Source organism: Dermochelys coriacea, chromosome 26, assembly GCF_009764565.3.
Source record: "Dermochelys coriacea isolate rDerCor1 chromosome 26, rDerCor1.pri.v4, whole genome shotgun sequence".
Classification (NCBI taxonomy): Eukaryota; Metazoa; Chordata; order Testudines; family Dermochelyidae; genus Dermochelys; species Dermochelys coriacea.
The window spans coordinates 7919512-7941628 of record NC_050093.1 but is presented as its reverse complement, the minus strand read 5'-3'; the positions used below and the strand labels follow the sequence as shown (position 1 = coordinate 7941628).

Sequence of the window (22117 nt, the reverse complement as noted above, 5' to 3'; positions counted from 1 at the left end):
ATTGTGCTGGCAGCAAGAGGGAAGGCACTGAGAGATTAATCTCTCCACGCTCCCAGATCATTAGCAGACTATGGGTCAAATACAGTAGTGTTGGTGTAAGCTAATTGAGTAAACGGGTGTAGAAGTGGCAGAGTAGCTTACCTGGCACCAATTTCAGAGTCAGTGGCTGTGCAAACAGAGTACAATTGTGACTAGTTTGAGGTGCACACGGAATGAGGGTATTCTCGTTAGACCACATGTCCACTTCTTGGAAGGTTTACTATTAGCCATAATGTTACTCGAACAGAAGTTCTGCATCAGCAGTTGCAGGATAAATTACTGCACAGAGCTCGCCTTTGCTAATATAAACCTGGGCTGCTTTCCAGGATATCATGCAGGACCTCTTATAGCAAATACAGGGTTTTTTTTTCCCCCTCTCACATCTGTTCTCTGCAACCTTTTCTACTTGGAGTAATGCTGAGCAGAGCAATTGCCACTCGGTGTCCTCCAACATCACCAGATGCAAGGAGTTATCTCAAAGGAATAGTGCTGCTATTTTGGACTCGTATTTCACCTTTCATATGGGGATGTTAAATCACATTTCTGGGGTGCATTAGCCCCATTTCACAGATGGGGAAAACTGAGGCCCAGAATGACTGACGTGGCCCGGGTCACACAGCAATTGAGTGGCAAAGCCAGGAATAGAACCCAAGCGTCCTGATCCTCTGTCCCCCATAATTATATTCTCTTCTCCAATCCCTTGTCTTGTCTACTTAGATTGTGAGCTTGTGTGTATGACACCTGGCACAATGGGGTGCCTGTCTCAGTTGTGCCGTTTGTGAATTGCCATAATCACTTTGAAATTGACCGATAGCATTTCTTAGTCCCCCTATAGGAGCCAATCCAGCCATCCCATTAATGCTGTAACCTATTCATTTTCCCTTTGAAAACTACCTTACAGTATGTGATGCAATGGCACGTTACTTCCGGTGCTGAGACATGTTCCGAGTAGAAACTGATGCAAATAATCTTAGCTTTAAAGCATTCACTGTGGCAGTAACCGTCGCACCAAAGGATGTGTTTTAAAACCAACAAGGCGAGTCTGACACTAGAAACATAACTATTGCTTGAGAATGTCAACATGTGGCGATGACTGTGACTTGCTATTAATTTTAAAGTCAGGATGCAGCTCAAAATGCTTTCATAGTGCAGTTGCTGACTGACTGACAGTTGGTGGTGCTAATACTCTGTATGGCTTGCAGTGCCTGCTGGAAGCTGTAGTGCTTTCAGTTTGCCGCAGATTCATTATTACAGTGCAGGTAATAAGTGATAGGGGGATCAGGGGAAATAACTCTGCGTAGGGCACAAACGGAAACCGTTCCCCGTAACTTCCAGTTCTGTGAAGCAGAACACAGTTGTTCTCATTCATTAAAGATTAAATATTGCTAAGAATTATTTATATTACACTAGGGCCTAGGAATGCTCAGCTAAAATCAGTCCCCGTTGTTCTTTCTGCTGTGACATAGTAAGAGACAGTCCCTGCCCTGAGAGCTTACAAGCTGAAGGGAAGAGTTATTATCCCCATTTTACTGATGAGGAGTAGAGGCACATAGAGATCAGGTGATTTGCCCAAGGTCTTGCAGGGAGTCTATAGCAGAGCTAGGAATGGAATCCCAGTCCCCTGAGTCCCAATCTAGTGCCTTAATAGCTTCTCTCTTTCCTTATATGATGTTTAGTTTCTCCTATGCATCTTAACAGAGAACAAAGAGTTCACACAGGAGTCTGGCCACTGGGTAATATTCACCACACGAAGTGCGATAGCCAAGGGCAAGTCAAGCCCTGTATCCATCTCAGGGATTCCAGACAAAGTAACGTTGAAGGCAAAACAGCTTTGTGCTTGGATTCACAGTCCTGCACTGTGAACCCAAAGGCTAAGCAAACAAACCTTCCTCCCACAAGGTGTCTCCATTACTTCAGGAGTGTAAAAGGTTTTGGATGACTTTATCATTCAGGCATCGACTCACATTTCCCTGATGTGTACCAGTCCAGCAAATAAAACCCTGTAGGGGAGAGAGCCTATGGAAACCTGATACAGCTCACGGGATATACAAGCGTCCTTCCTTGTCAGGGGACTGATACTGTTGGAGTCCACCTTTTGAGGGATGGGTGAGTGGGAGAGATCAAAATTTGGTCATGGCTTTTATCTGACTTGTCCTTGGAGCAAACCCGATGAAGCTGTGAGCACAGGTCTCAACTTCATGTTAATAACACAAACTGTTAAAAGTAACAAGTCTTTAAACTCCATCAGTGTCCTTTCCAGTATACACCACGCAAGTAAGAAGCTATTCAGTTTACTCATGAATGAAATCCCTGCTAAGCTATTCCCTTTATATGAAATCACTAAATAGCAAGTAGCCTATTTTATTACTAAAGAAGTCAGTTCTTAAATTTTATGTGGAACTGTGATTACAGTGGCCACAAGGTGGTACCATTGCACAGGGAAATGGTGCATGCAGTGCCTTGGTGGTGGTGATTACACAAGATGTAAATTTCAGATTGAGGTATGCTAGCCAGCTCCGCTTCGGTGACGGGACATCAAAAGTTGAATAGTTTATAGCACGACTAGCCGAGGGTGTTCAATCATATTGTATCGCCTTCTTTACATAAATACTCTTTAAAATTTTGAGTTTCCACTGTCTTTATTTAATTACAAATATATCCCCCCTACTGAAGATAAACAGCCTCACAAAGATCTTGCAATTCATTAGAGGTGACCTGTGGATCGGGCACAGGACTGGGAATCCGAAGATGTTCCTGGCTCCGCTACAGACGCTCAGCGTGACTTTGGGCAAGTCACCTAATCTCTACAGACTCCATCCCAATATGCAAAATGGGTTATAATTATATTCTCTTCTCCAATCCCTTGTCTTGTCTACTTAGATTGTGAGCTTGTGTGTATGACACCTGGCACAATGGGGTGCCTGTCTCAGTTGTGCCGTTTGTGCATTGCCATAATCACTTTGAAATCCTTGTCGGGAAGATGGTATAATGTTTCAAAGCTTTATTGATCATTATTAAATAAAACGAGCCTATACAAATTAAGAGGTCAGTGGGAAGTCACTGGAGTTCTGTGCAAGCACAGGGGTTTGCCAGCAGGGATCCCATAACATGATTTTAGTCATCTTTGACTTGGCCCTCTCCCTTCACCAGGCTGGTTCCAACTCTTAATGCTTCTATTTCCATAACGTTTCAGAGAGTTGGCCTTTTTCTGTCATCTAGACTGTTGAGGCTCTTAATCGGGCCTTCATCTCCTATCTCAACTGCTGTGATCTCCTTCTGTGGCCTTGTTGCCTGCTTCAGTGATCTCCCTTATGTCCACCTGCAGCACTGCTGCCAGGATCATCTCCCTGGTTCCTCGCTCCCACCCCCCCTTTACATCTCTCCATAGCTCTGCCCCACCTCCATCGCATAAGCTCCTTGTCTTTGCCTTTCAGGTCTTTCATGATTAGCCCTGCCCTGTCTGTCAGATCTACTACCTTTCTGAGCCAGTGATGGCAGCCTCAATTCCACCTCTCCCTCAAGCCCCCACACTTTTTCTTCCGTGCCATCCATATGTCTGAGGTAAATCTCGCCATCAGCGTTCATAACACTGCCTACAAATTCCTCCTTAAAACTCACCTCTGCTATGAAGTCACTTGACGTCTTTAAATCAAGTTGGGGCGTCTTTACCTAAAAGAAATGCTCTTGCCCAACCAGAAACGAGGCGCTGAGTGAGATTCTATGGGCTGTGTTATACCGGAGGTCAGGCGAGATGATCATAATGGTCCCTTCTTGTATGGCCTTCGTAATGACCTTAAGATGTATGAATATGCAAATAATGCTTCCAAATCCCTCCCATCTACCATTGGTCAGTCAAATGATGAGCAGCGACTTCTGCTTTTCTACTAACCCATATTGCATTTATTGTTACCTTGTAAAAAAGGCTCTTCCAACCTAGGCCCCACCCCATTTGTCTACCTGTCGCATCCAGTCTGACAAACAGTTTGTGAACTTCTTGGATCAGGGACAGTTTACTTTGTCTGCACAGCACCTAGCACAACCGATTCTTGACTGAGGTTCATAGGCCCTATTGTAGGATTAATTATAAGGATGACCAGCCAGACCATCTTAAGGACTTTGCTAGAGACTGATCAGGGTGGTGCTCAACCTGCAAGGTGCCTAGGTCTGGATGTGCCTGGATGATGAAATGCATTGTAAAGTCAGGGAGTGGAAGCCTAAGTCCTCAGCTCTCATTGAAGTCAGAGGCCAAAGTTCCACAGCAGTTCTATCACCGTAGCTCTCGATCCGCTGTACTTAAACGGACAATTATACCTAAGGCCTTGTCTACACTTAAATGCTTTGCAAGTATAGCTATACAGTCTAGCTACATCAATAAACCTTCCTGGCAAAAGTGCTTTTTCCAGTGAAGCTTCTACCAGCTCCCCGCGTTAAATAAGCTATACAAGGCAGAAGGACTCTGCTGTTGGTATAACTGCGTTGACACTAGGGTTTTTGCGGTGAGCAAAAAAAACAAAAACAACAAAACACCGTCACTAACATTATTATGTCAGGAAAAGTTTTAAGTGTAGACTTGGCCTAAGGAACTGACGGGAAAATAAGTCTGTGCAGGCACAGAAACGCAACAAATAATAAAATGCAGAAGTGGAAATGTTTGCCTTTGAATTTTTTTAATAATAATAATTCTCCATATTTTAAAGTTTTATCTTGAGTGGCAAATCAAATGTACATAAACATATGCACATATATTATCTTATGTGTATGGTACACATGATAAAACAATTGCGCATATGTGTCAAGATTCAAAGACCAGGAACAAGATTAGAACTCTGGAGTCCTGGCTTCCACTCCTGTGCTCTGTTCACTAGGCAGTGCTGCCTCAAATACAGACGCGTGCCAGTGGAGCACCTGCTAGATCATATACTTTTCGAAAGGATAGCTGTTTTAAGATGTAACCATCAACATTTGATGAGTTCCCAGTGTGACATTGTGGCCGAAAGAGCTAATGTGATCATGAGATGCATAAAAAGGGGAATCTGCAGGATTCTGTAATGAAGGAGGAGTAGAGAGGTTATTTTACCTCTGTATTTGGCAATGGTGTGACCGCTGTTGGAGTCCTGTGTCGAGTTCTGGTGCCAACAATTCAAGAAGGATGTTGATAAATTGGAGAGGGGTCAGAGAAGAGCCACAAGAATCATTGAAGGATTATAAAACATACCTTAGAGTGTTCGATTCAAGGAGCTCAATCTATTTACTGTAGGTTAATAAAGAGAAGGTTAAGGGGTGATTACAGCCTTGATTACAGTCTATAAATTCCTACAAGAGGAACAAATATTTAATCTTGTGCTCTTCAATCTAGCAGCGACAGATTAACACAATCCAAGAGCTGGAAGTAAAAACTAGAATAATTCATACTGGAAATATTGTGTAAATTTTTAATGGCGAGAGTAATTAACCACTGGAACAGTTTACCAAGGGTTGTGGTGGATTCTCCATCGCTAACAATTTTTTAAAGAAGACTCTGTTCTTCTAAAAGATCTGCTGTATGAATTCTTTTGAGGAAGTTCTATGGCCTGTGTTATACGGGAGGTCATACTGGATGATCACAATGTCCCCGTCTGGCCTTGGAATATATGAACAAGGGAGGTGCAAATGGGATCCATTTAGAGCAAGACAACCTTTACTTTTCCACTCAAATATTGGTTAAATATGTTTGTTTTGATTTACAGTGGTATCCAAATAGCGCTATTAAATAACAATGGAACGCAGCGAGTCCCCGATCTCACTGGGGCCGCTAAAGCTGCTGTAACAAAACAATGCAGGTAGTAAGTTAATGCTAATGTGTGACTTCCCAACCTAGACCCCGTGGTTCTGTTATTTTATGGGACCTGTGCTTTGATGGTTGGGAGCTAGGATTTTCTTACCTGGTTACTCTTAGGATTATATATTAAAATCCAGTGGCAGATGGACTTGAAATACAGATCTCCTCCGCTCCAGTCTTCAAGTGATTCATTGAGACATAATAAGTTTTCTCTCCGCTTCTCACTGGAAACCAGTTGGGCCATGTAATTTCTTAATGGACAACGATCCCGGCCACCCATAGGAACTGCTGGGCTGGCTTTTGCAGTTGGCCAAGAGCGAAAGCAAAGCCTGAAGCTGTGTGATGCCTGCAAAGGCTTTTTATTGCCTGTAGACTGTCACCATTAACGTTATTCGTATTCTAGAAGGGGGAGAATGAGCCGCCATAAACCATCTTGTAAAATGTGCCTCCCCTCCTCTGGTTGTGAAGTGCTTGGCTGCCAAACAGCACGGGCTTTTGGTTATTCAGGGCCCTGCCCAGCTCCAAGCCAAGGCCACTCAGCACACCAGACTGCATGTGGGCCGCTTAAAAAAGCCCTCAAATCAAGGCAAGGTTCATCCTGCTAGCTGGTGATGCCAAAAATGGCATCTTGACACCACTAGGAGAAAACCAAGCCTGGCAGCAGAACCCCACAGGGGTGACCCTCGCTCATGGGATCAATGGCAGGGGGTCACCATTGACTTCAACGGGAGCAGGACGAAGTCGTGGCTGACCACCTATCTTTACCTGCCATGGATTCAGGAGTGTTGAGGACTGACAGTCACTAGGTTGCAATGCCACAGGCAGTGATGCTCTTTCATATGCGTCTTGCCAGTCTAGGCCTCAGTTCACCAATTGCGGGGCGACGGGTGATGCAACGGTGGGTTTAGTGCACGGGGGCCTTATGTGAGAATCTAGACCTACAGCTGTCACAGCAGCTCCAGTGATTTCTTACTCCCCACTCCTATTGACGCATGAGGGTGCAGGGGGGTGGGCCCTGACCCGACCAGGGGGCTGGCCCAGAGATTTGTGGAGTCGCAGGATTGATCCAGATCTGGGGACTTTGCTACACTATGCCTGATGCCATGCCACCGACTATGGTCACTCTCGCTTGTGCAACAGTTCTCGGTTCACTATGCATGTTGGATGGTGACGGGCTCCCACCCTATATCTTGGGTATTCAGAGAGTGCCATGCACGAAGTGGAGATGACGATAAATGGGGGCAAGTTTTAAAAAGAGAATTATCAAGCGCTGGCCTTTAAAAGCTAGAAAATAGTGTTTAGCGCACTGGGTCTCAACCAGGCTTCTAGTAGGTCCTAAGCAGGTTTCAGGGGGTCCACCAAGGACTGCGCTTCAGCCCCGGGTGGCGAGGCTCGGGTTTGAAGCCCAAGTCTCAGCCCCGCCACCTCCACCCCCAAGACTCACTTCAATGAGCCACCCAGCCTTTCTGGGTTGGGGGAGCGCAACCAAAAATTGCAGCATCACTGCAGAAGCGAGATCTCCCCCCTGCCATCAGAAGAGGGTGCCTCACAGCCTTTGACTCCACAAGCAGGCAGCAGCTAGCCAAGAAGACACACCACTGCTCTACCCTGCTACATCAGCACTTCAGGGAGCAGGGCCAAAAGGGAAGCAGAAATCTGGAGGGGGGGCAACACATGACTCCATATGCCCCCCACGCCTGCATGTATCATCTCTGGTTGTGGGTCTGCAGGTTTGTCTATTTAAGTTTAGGGGTTCTTGGGTTTTAAAAAAAAAAAAAGGTCGAACCACTGGGTGGCTAGGACATGGGACTTGGAGTCAGGAGATCTACGTTCTAACCTGCTGCTTGACCTTGGCTATATCATTTCACCTCTCTGTGGTCCTGTTTCTCTTCCCACCCTTTGTCTGTTTTGTCTATTTCAACTGTAAGCAATTCAGGGCAACTCGTGTGTTGGGTGAGTACAGCTCCTACCACAATGGGGCTTTGATCTCGGTTGGAGCCGTGAGGTGCTGCTGTCATACAAATGAATATTAATAAAATGATGAGTTGGATTATTGTCATTGGTGGGCTAAAGATTGGGCACCCAACGATTTGAGAGCGAAGACATTATGTTCCTTTTGTGTGCTTGTCCTCCCATCTGCTTGCTTGTTTCACCCATCGAGGCCTTGCTTTCTGGAGCATAAGTTTGTGGGGCAGGTGCCATCATTTACTGTGTGTTTGTGCAGCACCTAATACAGTGGAGGCCTCATCTGACTGAGGTGTCTAGATGTTAATAATTATTTGTGTTGTGATTAGTGCTAAAATGGCAAGTTGTTTCCAAACATGGCTGAAGAAAGAGTCTCTGAGCTTGAAGGGCTTGCATTCTAATGCATGTAAACTCTGTCCTAGTTGTCCAGGTGCCATGGTGTTGGGCCTGCTAGAAAGGCAGATATAGACTGATAAATTCTGGTGAAACCAGGTGTGAATATTGCCGCCCTAGCATGCTCTCCAACCATATCTCCAGGATTGACCACGCAGCCTGTGGATTATCTGTAGGGGCAGGGAAGGAAATGTATCCTACACATGATGCTATGTGCTTTGATGTATTCCGCTGTTCAGATGCTCTGATTTTAACGCAGGCTCTTGAAAACAGTGTAGTGGTCCAACTTCCCTGAAGCAAAGGGATACACATGGACCACAGGATTGCTCCTCTGCTCAGTGTCCTCCTTCTAAGCTCCCTAGGTCTGATTCTGCTAACCTTTCCTTGCTCTCACTGAAGTGGATGGGGGCAACCCTGGGGAGGAAGGGTTTGATGTTTGTATGTAGCTAAATTTCTTTTAAAAAAAAAAAAAGAGAGAGAGAAAATATCTTTTTCATCTCAGGCCTGCTTTGAATGGGCCAAATTCTCCTCTGTTCCGTGGCTGCCTTGCTCCATTCCAGTGGTGTAAGGTGGGTCTAGAGCTCGCCCAGCTTGCCATGGAAGGATCACCTCAGTAGAGGGATTTAGTGAAGGCACACAGCTGGTTTAGTTGCTCCTATGCCAGCCTTTTGCTTACCCCAGCACAGGGGACATGGCCAGGGGAAATGATTCTTGACTACTGTAATTGCTCATTCGGGCGGTTGGCTGCTAGCATAGTTTAGAGCAGCCCTAAGGCTGCTCTGACTTACACTGGAAGACCAGCTCATGGCATCGCCAGGCTATGATTGGGCGAACACAAAGATAGCTAAAAGCCACCTTTGCTGTGTTTTGCTCTGCAATCCTTTGCCACAGCCAAGATTCTAGCTCAATTTTTGCAGTTCTTCAGCTTTAAAGTGATGCCATTAACTTATGTGGGTTTTTTTGGTTTGTTTAAACTGTCGTATAAAAACAGTTTTTGGAGAGCACCCCTTTTCTCCATAGTGTGACCTGATTTTTTAAAATTATTATTATTTATTAATTTTTTTTTTAAATGACAAGAATTTTTTTTGCTCCTTTACTGATGTCTTAGGAATAAGCCCAGGAACACCACCACCCAGCATTCTCGGGCCCACCTCTTTCTACCCCCTCTGCGCCCCTCCCAGACATTCAGCTTTCTGGGCGCATCTGCCTGAAGAGTTTCAGCTTTGCTGCCGCTGGTATAGGTCATGGAATGCCTGAGAAGTGTGCACATGTGGACTTACCCCCAGTGTTATGCACAGACAAAAATGCAAGTGACCATCAGTAAAACAGAGTGACCCTTGGTGCACAAAATGTTGCGAAATGCACAAAGCTGACAAACAGAAACGTTTTTGCTTTACTCTTTCTATTGCATAACACAAGAGTGAATGAAACATTTTCTGTGTCCTTGACTGCCCATTAAAATAACAGAACCGTTGAAGTGGGTGTAAAATGTCAAGTGTCTGAGTTTTTTGCAGTAAAGATCAACACTTAAGCAGAGCAATATAAAAACTGGGCAAGTGTTAAGCCCTAACGGAATATCACAAGAAGTATAAAAACCTGTCAGGTCCTCCCCACCCCCCACCAAATAATCAGTAGGCAAAATTAGACTCTACTGAATGTAAATCGTCAATAAATAATTGAAAATACCCTTTTACAAACAAAATAGTGACCGTGCTGGGGAGTTGTAAGGGAATTAGGTACCGAAATGCCATTGCAATTCACTGGGAATCCTGAGTTTGCAAAGACTTACACACATGCATAATGGTATGCACTGGGAGTAGTCCCATTGCAGTCAGTGGAGCATGAGGCAGGGACTGTCTTTTGATTCTGTTTGTACAGCACCTAGCACAATGGGGTCCTGGTCCCTGGTTAGGACTTCTAGGTGCTAGGGTAGTGCAAATAATAACACAATGCGTAAAGTTAAGCACAGGCATAAGCTTTTGCAGGATCGGGGCCTGGGTGTCTAGTTCTCTCTAGTGCCTTTGAAAACCCCAGCCTACATAAAGCAGAACTCTACTTAGCTTCCCTGAAATTAGGCATTTTAATAGCCCTGTATAAATTAAAAACTAAAAATTGTTTTGTACAGCTTGCCTGATTGATAATATTTTCACATACTGTAGGGAGGAACTGAGAAGTGTCTTTTCCATTCTGGAAAAGCTTTTGTTATACTATATACGGACTTTCAGCCTCCTCCTGATTGCGTGGGAGTTGTAACATAGGAACTGCCAGATTGGATCAGACCTTTGGTTCGTCTAGTCCTGTATTCTGTCTCTGACAGTGGTGGCCAGCACCAGAGGAAGGCATTAGAACAGGCCGATATAGGATAATCTCCCCTAACTCCCCACATATTAGGTATCCTCCAAAGCACTATTATTTATATGTATTGTGGTAGAATCTAGGATCCTGGTCATGGACCCTGGACCGCATGGTGTTAGGTGCTGTACAAACGCAGAGCAAAAAGCAATGGTCCTTAAAAAAGCTTACTATCTAAATCCCTAATAATTAGAAATTGGCTTAAGCCGCAAAGCATGCGGTTTAATATCTCTTCCCAAATGGGTTCGCATTAACCGTTATAACTCTGAGTATTCTTGTTATCCATAGGAATGTCCAGTATAGTTGGATGTTGTACACGTGTTGGAAAAATCAGTTACATATACAGTGGGCCAGGTCCTCAGCTAGTGGAAACTGGTCTCACTCCAATGACTTCATATAACATATGCCAGCTGAGGATTTTGCTAGTGAATGTGTTTGTGTTGCTCAGGAAAGTTTTTAGGTTGGCACAAGGCTGATATGTATTGCACAAAGAAGAACGGTTCAGTGAGTAGAGGAAATAGGTTTCTATGGTTAATGCGCATATTAGGTCTGAATCCTGTTCCTGGCTCAGCCACAGACTTGCGGTATGACCTTTGTATGCCTCAGTTTCCCCACCTGTCTAATTGGGATAATAATACTTCCTGACCTCATAGGGGTGTGGTTAGAATAAGTTTAATATTTGAAGTACTCAGATACTCACTCAAAATACCACAGAGAAGCCAATATATAAGTACATAAAAATAAGCAAGTGAACGCTATCATTAAGTTTATATTGAGCCCTCCATAACTCAACATGGGTGTGATCCAAATCTCAATGAAGTCAATGGGAGTCTCTCTAGTGACTTCATGGGCTTTGAACCAAGTGGCATAACTATCTGTAACTCTCTTTTTGTACTGAACTTTTGGATTCAACCTAAGGATGGAAGTTATTGGAAAGTTTTGAGCCAGGTCTACTCATCCAAGTGACACACGAGTGAAAGTAAATATATACATTTTTCTGCCTTGAAAAGCCCATGCATACCTGAAATGGGACGAAAGATTTTTCCAGGTGGCTAGTCCTCAGTGAAAGCTGAGCTCCAGATCAATTACAAATAAAATAGTTGTGATAAATGCAACACAATTGTGCATTTTTGCACAGACACGGTATGCAGCTACCAACAACTTTGGATTTATAGGACTGTGAAATAACAAATGTTGTTTTATTTTACAATATTAATATTAAACATCAATATTAATTAGTTGACACAGGTGTGTGTTTTGTGCTCCGTTTGCCTGTGGAATTTCCCGACTTAAGTTTTTAGGCTATGCTATGTAGAATTCCACAGCTACCCAAGAAACTGGGAGAGAGATTTTTTTTTTTCTTCAGGAAAAGTATGTGCACTGAAAAACAAAAACTAAGGTTCCTGTTTAGTACTTAAGCATGAGCTTTAAGTGGGTGAGTTGTCTCATCTCTTCAGTGATACTCTCAAGTTCTTAAAGATAGCCACTTGTTTAACTACACTGCTGAATCAGCACCTAAATCGGGAAATAGGAATAATTCAATTGGGAAGATCAATATAGGCCCTGATCCAATATACACTTAAACACATGCTTACAGATGTGAGTTGTTCTATTAACTTTAGCAGATCTATTTACCTAAAGCATGTGCATCAATGTGTTTGCAGGATCAAGGCTATCGGAAGCCTTTTGGGTTGTTATTGGGGTTATGAATTGTATATGTTAATGCAGGATGAGTCCAATTCTGCCCTTGGGTATTTCTGCACAAATCCAGTTGGTGCAAGTTTTGTGTCTGCCAGCAAAAACCGAATCCTGTATGTGTTCAGTGTGGGTGAATGAAAGGGCTATGACAAATTTGGATTTTCTGATTTTGGGATGTTTTAAAATGTCTTTATACAAAGATATATTGAAAAATGATCTCAACAGCCTTCTGTAAACAGCAAAATAAGAAGATCCCAGCACAAATATACACCCACCTAAAATATTTTTCCTGAATGTGCTTGTTGCTTCAGCATTCCATGTGGTTAGAAAAAACAAACTCCAGCAATAAGACTCTTCAAATCTGCATTATAAAATAAAATAGAACATACACTCCCCATGGTAAAATATTATTTGCTAACGTGTTCCAAAAACCACACTAGGCAAAAGGCAGTAAAAGTATCTTTAAAAAAAAAAAAGGTTGAATATAAAACCTAACAGATGTGTTTTTCTGTTTTAGTGAAAAAGCACCTACTTATTGGAATATATGGGAAACGCGAAAGAATTTATGATGGATACAATATTTTCTCTCTTTGGGGAGGAATGAGGTGGAGCAGAAGTTTTTTACATGTTGACTTAATAATTTGTAAGTTTCCAAACTTCTGCTGATCAATGCTTATAAAGGTGTAAATTGCAGTGATCAGTGGATTATTTGAAACTTACATGTTTTATAAACAATGATCAGTGTGGATCTGCCTATGGTAAATAGTGCATTTATGACACAAGAGGGAAGGGGGAGAGAGAGAGACCAGGTATAACTCAAGATTTTGTAGCTATAGACCCACGTTTCTGGTTATTTCGTAATGGGGGTGGGGTGGAGGGGAAGTCGAGTCAATCATTTTATAGTTAGTGATGTTTTTTTCCCCACAATCACATGAGTGAGCATCCTTTTAAAATAACCTTTATGGTAAATATATAAAATTATTGGTTTATAACAAGTATAATCGAAAGGACTTAATTTATACTTGCTTTATACTTTGAATCACAGCCGAGGGCTCTATTTCTTTCCTAGCTGTTAGTTGCATACAAGTGAACCGCATGAAACCCTCTTTTCTGAAATATTTTGTGTTATTCTCTCTTCCCCCCGCCCCAGCGACCTTGTCCTTAAGATTTTATTTCAGTTAAATCGAGGGTCTTTATAAATCAGGTATATAGTGGCTGCATCAGCCGGAATAAATTTCTTACCCAGATCTGTGCTGAGGACTTTCAGATTGCTTTTCATACAGTTCTCATTTGAGAAGTTAAGAACAGCGCCTAGCCTCTCGGAGCTTTTCCTAGCCATCTTTCCGTCACAAACTACAACGTGCAAGTAAACCATTTGTTTACCCTTATCTTATCTGGCTCTTGAAAGGCTTTCTTGGATTATACACTTGAGAAAGGTTTCAGAGTAGCAGCCGTGTTAGTCGGTATTCGCAAAAAGAAAAGGAGGACTTGTGGCACCTTAGAGACTAACAAATTTATTGGAGCATAAGCTTTCGTGAGCTACAGCTCACTTCATCGGATGCATTCGGTGGAAAAGCAAACAAATGCATGGGAGTGGCTTTCTGAGTGGTGGGAACGTGCATGCATATATAAGGTAATCATCTAGTTTCCAGGTGCTTGAAAACTTGTCTTTTTAACCAGGTCCTAACAGCGGATCTATTTTTATATATTTATTTTATTTTATTTTTTAACGAGAGACGAAAGGTGTGAATCCAGGACACCGCCCTTCATTTGAGCTGGAGTGACTCCGGCTTCAGACCAATGTAACCCGGGTTTAATTTGGAGTTGTGCCTTTTAATGCATCGGATTGCTTAGGCGAGTCAGTTTCGCACAAGGACAATGCCATCAAATAACATGTGAAAACTAAAAAGAATGCACCATTTAAAACCACGGCTTAGCCAAAAACCATTATGATGTGACCTACAGAAAACAAAGCTGCGACTTTAATCCGCTCTGGCATTGATGATTTAAAAATCTGTAGTTTGGAATCATTGACTCATCTGCCCCATTGTCTTTACCTCTTCCTTAGGAACCCCTTACAAAAAGGGTTAGTAAGTGGGGCAGTGTCTCTTTCCTGGTGGGTGGGCATTTGCTTTTGGTGTAGCTTAAGACAAATTGGTCCTCATTCATTTTCCAAACGCTTGGGGCGGGGAGAAGGGGATAGTCTGTTTAAAGAGATCTAAAAAATCTGGGCGAATATTTAATACATTGGACCGGAAATCTTTAACGTATCAGGTCTTTAGTCAGGAACCTATTGGTAGTCAGCTGTTAGAAGCAATGTACTGTGTCCGTTTAGAATAAAGAAGAGCACATGACATTGACCAAGGCAAGATGTCCTCACCTGTTATTTTGATACCGAAATGTGGGTGGAGGCGAGGTTGAGATTGCGCTTGGGGCAGAAGGAAATAACCACAAATAGTTTTAGTTACACTTTAAAAAAAGAAAAGCGTTATCAGGAATCAGAGCGGTTTAAAGAAGAGCTCGGACTGACACCTCTTGAAAGGGCAGTTTGGACCACAGAGTAAAGAAGCAAAACAGAACTGGGGGCCTACAAAATCTTGGATTCTACTTCTGTCCGCTTCGGAAGGCTGAATCGGGGCAGAGTCGCTCCGGATCCTTCCTGTTGCTAAACGACACAGCTCGTTGTCTATCCTTGTATCCCTGGGGCTGCTGTTTCAAACGACTAGTTATCTGCTGTTAAGCCTCCAATTGCCAATCGTAAACGGCCCTCACCAAACTGTTCAGTTTTAAATGCTCTATTTTCTTGCAGGAAGACAATAAAGAGGTTTCCTTCCATTCTCAAGGCATCCTTTAGCTAGGGTGACTAGATAGAAAGTGTGAAAAATCAGGACGGGGATGGGGGGTAATAGGTGCCTATCTAAGAAAAAGCCCCAAATATCGGGACTGTCCTTTTAAAATCGGGCCATCTGGTCACCCTGCCTTTAGCAAGTGGTGTTTTTAAATGGTGCATTCTCTTTAGTTTTGACACGTTATTTGATGGCATCGTCCTTTCACTAGTGTGTGAAATTGGCTAGCCTAAGCAAACTGATGCATTAAAAGGCACGAATCCAATTAAACCCGGTTTACATTGGTCTGAATCCGGAGTCACTCCATCTGAAATGAAAGGCGGTGTCCTGGATTTACACAAGGGGATTTTGGCTCAAACGGTATTAAACCCAGGCACTTGCTATTGGAATGGGAGCTGGAATGAACACGTCCACAAAGTATTAAACACCCATCGTCCTGTCCTTTTAGAAGAAAAAAACCCCCTCGGTGTAAGTAAATGATCTACGCTGTGGAGGAAGGGAGACCCTAAAATAAATGACAGGTTTCAGAGTAGCAGCCCTGTTAGTCTGTATTCGCAAAAAGAAAAGTACTTTACAAGTACTCCTTTTCTTTTTGCTAAAATAAATGGTCCCTCTTCTAAAGCGGGGTGGAATCGGTTTGAGTCCATTTTCGCCAGTTGGCTTGGATTATCTCTCAGCGCCACCGCAAACCTGTCATGCCGCCCTGAAGAGAGCACAAAGATCTCAGGGCGGCTGCGATCCTTGCATTTGAAAGTCCCTTTCCCTACCCTCCTGCCGCCCCAAGTTGTACCCGCAGACCGACTGTTAACTTGGCACTGGAAAGGATGGGGGAAGCGTACCCTGGGTGGGCAGTTCTGGGGGAATACGGGGTGTGGGGGGGATGCTTTCATTTGTTCCTGAAGTGCCAAATTTTGGTGGCAGCTGTTGGGAGCAAAGAGGGTGCCCCTCCCCTGACCTGAGTCGGTGCCCTCTGACCCTGCCATGAATCCTTAAAAGCCAGACTCCCCTCAGGGACTGTGGCACACGATCCCCTATTGTCCGGAAACCTGGCACGTTTACCCCTGGGTCAGCACTCGCTCTCCCTCACACACGCAGAGAGACAAGTGAAGTTTTCACCAAGATTTTGTAACCGATTAGACTTTATTGGATAAGCATCTTAAAGGAGCCTGGTCGGATCCATTTTTAACGCAGCAATCGGCGCTATCACTTGGAGCAGGGAGCTCCAATTATTTGAAAGCCTTTTCTCCCGGTTAATAAGCCATCCAGGGTTAGAACAAGTGAGATTTTTTTTTTCCCCCATCCCAGCGGTAGGAATCCATTCAGGGGCAAGTTAAATTCTGTTTACAGTGCCAATGATACAAATAAAATGCAAAGAAATAGTTCTTAGCGCAGAAATACACTTAGGATTCAATGGGCGAAGGTAATTTTCCTGTTGTCTGTAAATCTAGTTTGAATACTCTCGATCTCTTTCTTTGGTGGTTTAAGTGATCTCGTCTAATATCAGAAACAAACAATGCTTTTCACAGTTGAGAAATTGTATCAAAAGATTCTATTATTGCACATCACTGGAATGTTTATTTATACAATATATTGTTGTTAACCCCAGAACATAAGCATGGCCATACTGGGTCAGACCAAAGGTCCATATAGCTGAGTATCCTGTCAATACCAGGTGCTTCAGAGGCAATGAACAGAACGGATGGTTGCTTTTTTTAAAAACAAATCAGCCTTTCCTTTTGCTAAACTGACAAATCACTCGATGCATATTTATCAATTCAGGGGGAAAGAAAGGTTAGTGTGGTAAATATCTTTGAACAGAGATCGCGTGGAGATTTATAGTTCATCTAATACCATGTATGTCATGCATGTAGACAGAATAATTTAGAGTCCCCTCTTCGCGCCCCCCCCAATCGTGTGTGTGAATTAAATATACATTTTCGGATGAAAAGATTTAAATGCATTTTTTTAAAAAATCAACTATTATAATTATCTAACACTTCGTAGAAAGGCAGGCATTTAAAATGCAACTAAAGCTGGTCCCTTTTTTAATTATAATAAACTAGGTTTGAGATTGACAAGAAATGTTTATTTCTCCTTCTAAACATAAAGCAGGTTAAAGAGGGGAGCTCTAAATAATGAGGCAAGGAAATCCATGCACTGTCCCTTTAACTATGGAACATCTGATTCCTTCATCTGGCAGATGGTCTTTGAGCACAGATTTGCATTCATTGTCTTGAAATCTGTTTTCGCGTTGGTGTTATATAGATTTCAGGGGAAGATCTATGCACAGATCAGAATACAAAAGAGCCATGAAGAAAATAACGCCAAGCCAAAAAGATTTTTTTTTTTAAATAGGAACCACTCTCTGGTTCATGGATGAAAATAACTGTGTCCTTTCAGCGGCTACATTTTTTGCCTAGATGCAACGCAATAAAAAAGTTTTAAGGGAGGATTTCAGAGCTCTGATGTAGTGTGAAATTGCGGGTGCATTTTATGGATTGGATAGGTGTGGAGCTCTCTCTTTCTCCTAATCTATCACCAACCCCGCACGCTTATAGAGAGCACCTTCTAGTGCCCCCAAATCCAGATATTTTTGGATTAGATCCTATTTAGTTTTCGCTGATAATCTCTCTAACAGTGCTCCTAAAACAGTAGCGATAAGACATTCCAGATTTTCAAAAAAAGGATGTTTGCCTTATTGTTTGTTTGTGACAAAACTCATCATCTGATGGCAGGGACATATACGATAAGGCTCCTAGACATTTCCTCTTTTTTTTTTTTTTTTTTAAAAAAAAGAATAAGAGGATAATACCCGAGCCTGAGTGGGTTCCACCTGAGGTTAACAAATTGAAAGCGAAGTAATTTTGGAAAGGCACTTACTCAACAATCAGAAAAGTCTGACGACTGTTGCTTTTCTGCCCCTTCCCATTGGCGATTGTTGGTAGCCCGGAGCTGGAGTTATGAGTGTATATCAGCTTGATAATTGTCCGCAATCCTCCAATCGGGTGAGCCTATGCAAATCGAGTCCCCTAATATGGAAATGTGCCCCGCCCCCTTGCTAGTCGGTTTTCTCCCAGTGCTGTAACCCATTGATGGGGACTAGCTTGGGGAAGCATCCTGGCTTCCGCAGTCCGCTGTGAAATCAGACTCTGTCGCTCCATTTCTCCCTTTCTTTCACGATTTATCGCGATTCTTTTTTTGGATTAGACAGCAATCCGTCCTCTTCCCCGTGGCCTTGAGAAACAGGTGATCCTGGTTCACAGCGGTCAGGGTTTGGATGCTGTTTCCGGCGTTTGCAGGATGATGGGACCGGGCGAGCCTGAATGAGAGCATAACTTTACTTTGCAAGAGGGAAAACTTTTTGTTGTTGTTGTTTTTTGGGAAAGGCATTTTCAGCAGCTCACGTAGCCTTTAGAAGCAGAAGAAGTTGGTTTTAAAGCTGAACTTCAGTGGTTTTGGGATCTCTGCGGGTGTGGGTGTCAATTTCAAAGGCTGCTTTTTTGTTGTTTTTTGTTGTTGTTTTTTTTTTTAAAAAGAAACTGTTGCCGGTTGGAATAGACTTCTTAAATGTTTGGGATTCAAGATACTTTAGGAAGAGGACCCATTCTTAAAGAGAAATCTCTCGCGTCTGAAATGGATCCAGTCAGGTCCTGGGTCAGAAATGTTGGGGTTGTGGATGCAAACGTAGCTGCACAAAGGTAATCGAGCCTTGTGTTTTCCCTTTTGAAACCTCCCTTTCCTCCCGCTGTTGTTCAGACTCGCGACTGAATTTACTCCCCCGCTCCAGTCACTGAAAATTCAAGAGGGCAAAACTGTAGCTAGAGACAAACACACACAGCAGAGGAAGTCAGAGAGCAGAGGTTGGAGGGGAGAGCGTTTTTCTTTTTATTTTTTTTTTGGGGGGGGGACACACACACACCCATCCATAGGAATACACGCGAACAGTAACTCTTTAGACCCTTGTATGCCCGAACGTCTGAGTCGGATGTTCTTCTGGCTAATCTTAATTGCTATGTCTCTTTTGATTCAAAATCACCTTGTTATCCTTGATCTCGTGCTTTATATAGCTAATGCCACCCTCCTCCCCACTCGAGTCACAGGGTTCGGCAGAAAGCGAGCCCAGCGTGGGTTTGAGTAACAAGGGAAAGGGGAAGATACCTTTTACCAGGGTTTGGCAAAACTGCCGGTGTCAGCGGTGCAGCAGAGAGCTGTCGTGTGAATGAGCAGAGTCGAGTCCTTGACCCCACTTACTAACTCCTTGCGTTAGTCTTGTCAACACAATGTAGATCTCAGTGCTGGCTGGAATATAAAACCCGTCCAACTGCAAACGAGGATGCATTATTTCTTCTGTTTGGGGGATAATCTCTCTCTTCCATAATAAATACGCCCCAGTAGTGCCGCGTTCTCTTAGGGTTATAGACCTCATCTCCCCCTTCTCTTCTCTTCTGTTGATCTTTTTATGGAGGAGAGAGGGGAACGAAACCCTCCCTAAACAAAACATGTCCCCACGTTCTGCAGGTATCTCTTTAGACGGCCTTCGGGCACACATTTGGGAAGGGGCTGAATCGCCCCGGGAAGAAAGTTGAGGATAGAGACAACTTGACTTGCGGGACATACAACCGCGTTGCATGTACGTGGGTCTACGAACCAATATACAAATAGAGCCCTATATGCCCTCACCACCTCCATCTAATCTCTATGGAAGATCTCTCAAGCAGCATGAGAGGAGATATCAGAAGTTGGTTTTTTTTAAAATGAATATTGATGGTTTAATTTATATGGGGAGGAAAAAATACCTTGACGGGGAAAGCGAAAGTAAAACAAATGTTAGGTGCACTGTGAGAAATCGCCAATTCACAGCGGCTAATTGATCGGTGTTCGCACTGGGACGTCACTAATTAATTATTCTAGATGTCTAGTAAAAATACAGTGATCAAAGTTCTTATACTCAAGATGATAAAAATCAAACTATTAAACTGGTCCGGATGGGGGTGGGGGAAGAAGGCAGGGGGATTGTGTGTTGCCCAGTCTCATTGTACCTGTCTAGTTGGAGTTAGAAATAAAGGGGGAGGGGGGGATATTTGTAGCTTTCCAAAGAGTCAAATACTTTTCTCAAGTACGTGAAGCAACAATCTTAGATGAATCCATTTCAGGAGTTAAATCTGGAGAAAGGAGGAGAAGTTCATAGAAATGCTGTAAGTGAGAAATCCTCTCCCCGTATCTGTCTTCTGTGCATTCTGTAAAAATCGACATAAAGGAAAGAGAGGAACCAATTCTGCTAAAAACTAACTCTAAGATTTAGAAGTTCCATTGTATGAAAGATCCCGAAATCATTCAAACTCGGTAAATGCGCGGAAGAAATCACCGCATATTCTGCAGAATGTGTGACACAAATCAGGCAACCTGTGTTTAAATTACACGTAGTTAATCCACAAAACGGCACTGGGAAGACCCCACGCGTTGATTCAAATGGATCAGTGACTAAACAATATGAAATTGATAGAAACTTCACTCCCGAGGAAGGTAGGCACATTGCTTGAAACCCGTTGCCTTCCCCTCAGTACAGACTTCTAGTTGGGAAAAGATTTTAAGAGCGTTGACCTGGGCTAAAGGAAAAGTGAACTCAGTTGGAATTTTATCGTTTTTCAGATCCTTTAGCATTTATATTCTACTTTTGTTGTATTCTGGACGCACCCCTTATATTGTACCCAACAAATGAGTATGAAAGGGAAGAAGATGATGGATCAGAGGAGATAATAAACTATCTCTCCGGTTTTGGAATAATTTATCTTGCGATCTTTCCTTTAATACACAGGTTCTGTTAATTATTCTTCTCTACAGAGTGGAAATCAAGGCATAAGAGGGAAAATATTAATCAAGTTTCTAGACTCTAACATTTGGGAGAAGAAAAAGTTCTTAATTTGGCTGCCACCGAAATTCAAGCAGGCTTCACTTTTATTTAACTTAATGTTTTTAATCGGAAGTGATGCGAGTGCGCCAGGGTGGAGTGGAAAGCACCGAGATCGAAGTCATCAGTAACAATTGACTATTGTTAACCCAGTGTGCTACAGACCAGGAGAATCCTACCCCCTCTCTAGAATCCTTTTTCTGTGTTTGTTTTTTTGATTGCTGTGCAACCTTTTAATTCATCTGTTTCTCTCCCCTCCCTCCCCAATTCCATATGTTTCCTCCACAGCGGCGTAGCTTTGTCCAGAGCCCACTTTGAAAAGCAGCCACCTTCCAACTTGAGGAAATCCAATTTCTTTCATTTTGTCCTGGCTCTCTACGACAGGCAGGGGCAGCCGGTGGAAATAGAGAGGACCGCCTTTGTGGACTTCGTAGAAAATGATAAAGTAAGGCCTGTCTTCTTTCTTACCTCCCCAAATTTACCGTCGGCGCCCCCACCAGTTCTAGTACCTGCCCTTGTAAAGTACTGTCGTTCTCAGACACCCCTTCCTGCTACCTAACCCCTGGTTTTGTGGTCAGGGGTTAGGTAGCAGGACGACTGCTTCGTCCCCTGTTCTCAACATTCTCTCCTTCCCTGTAATTAACAGGGCTTCTTAATTTCTGCCACCCCGCGAGATACAATGGGAGTTTCATACATCCACTTACAATAAAATAGAATAAAACCACACCGGGGTCCAATACCTTGTTGTGGTTTTTATTATTATTATTATTATTATTATTATTTTTGCATATGCCGGATCGGCCAGGTATTGGTACCCTAATCGAGCTGGAAGAGCGAGCTGTGATTTGTCAAATGATCTGCTAAGCCTGCTCTTTTCAGACTCCAAAGTCAACGGCTGGGTGTCGGAAACGTTTGCTTTTGAGTTTTAGATCCGGGTATTAAGTATTTAGAAAGCTTCCAAACGATCTTTGGCTTTAGTTTAGTTACGGGCAAGGACTTTTAATTATGAAGGACGACATGAATAATTTGTCTTCTGATAAATTACAGTCCCAGTTCACCTGAGAAATGTCCCGGTAACATGAACCTCCAGGAAATAAA

General features: G+C 43.1%; 1 protein-coding gene across 1 annotated transcript in view; it reads left to right on the top strand.

Moving 5' to 3' along the window:
- Window positions 1-16373: 16373 nt before the first annotated feature.
- Window positions 16374-22117, top strand: part of EBF2 (EBF transcription factor 2) — a 174058-nt gene continuing 168314 nt past the window's right edge. The window contains 2 exon segments of the mRNA XM_038384671.2: window positions 16374-18809; window positions 21308-21464. Of these exon segments, the coding sequence (XP_038240599.1) occupies window positions 18679-18809; window positions 21308-21464 (288 nt within the window). The 5' untranslated portion in view covers window positions 16374-18678.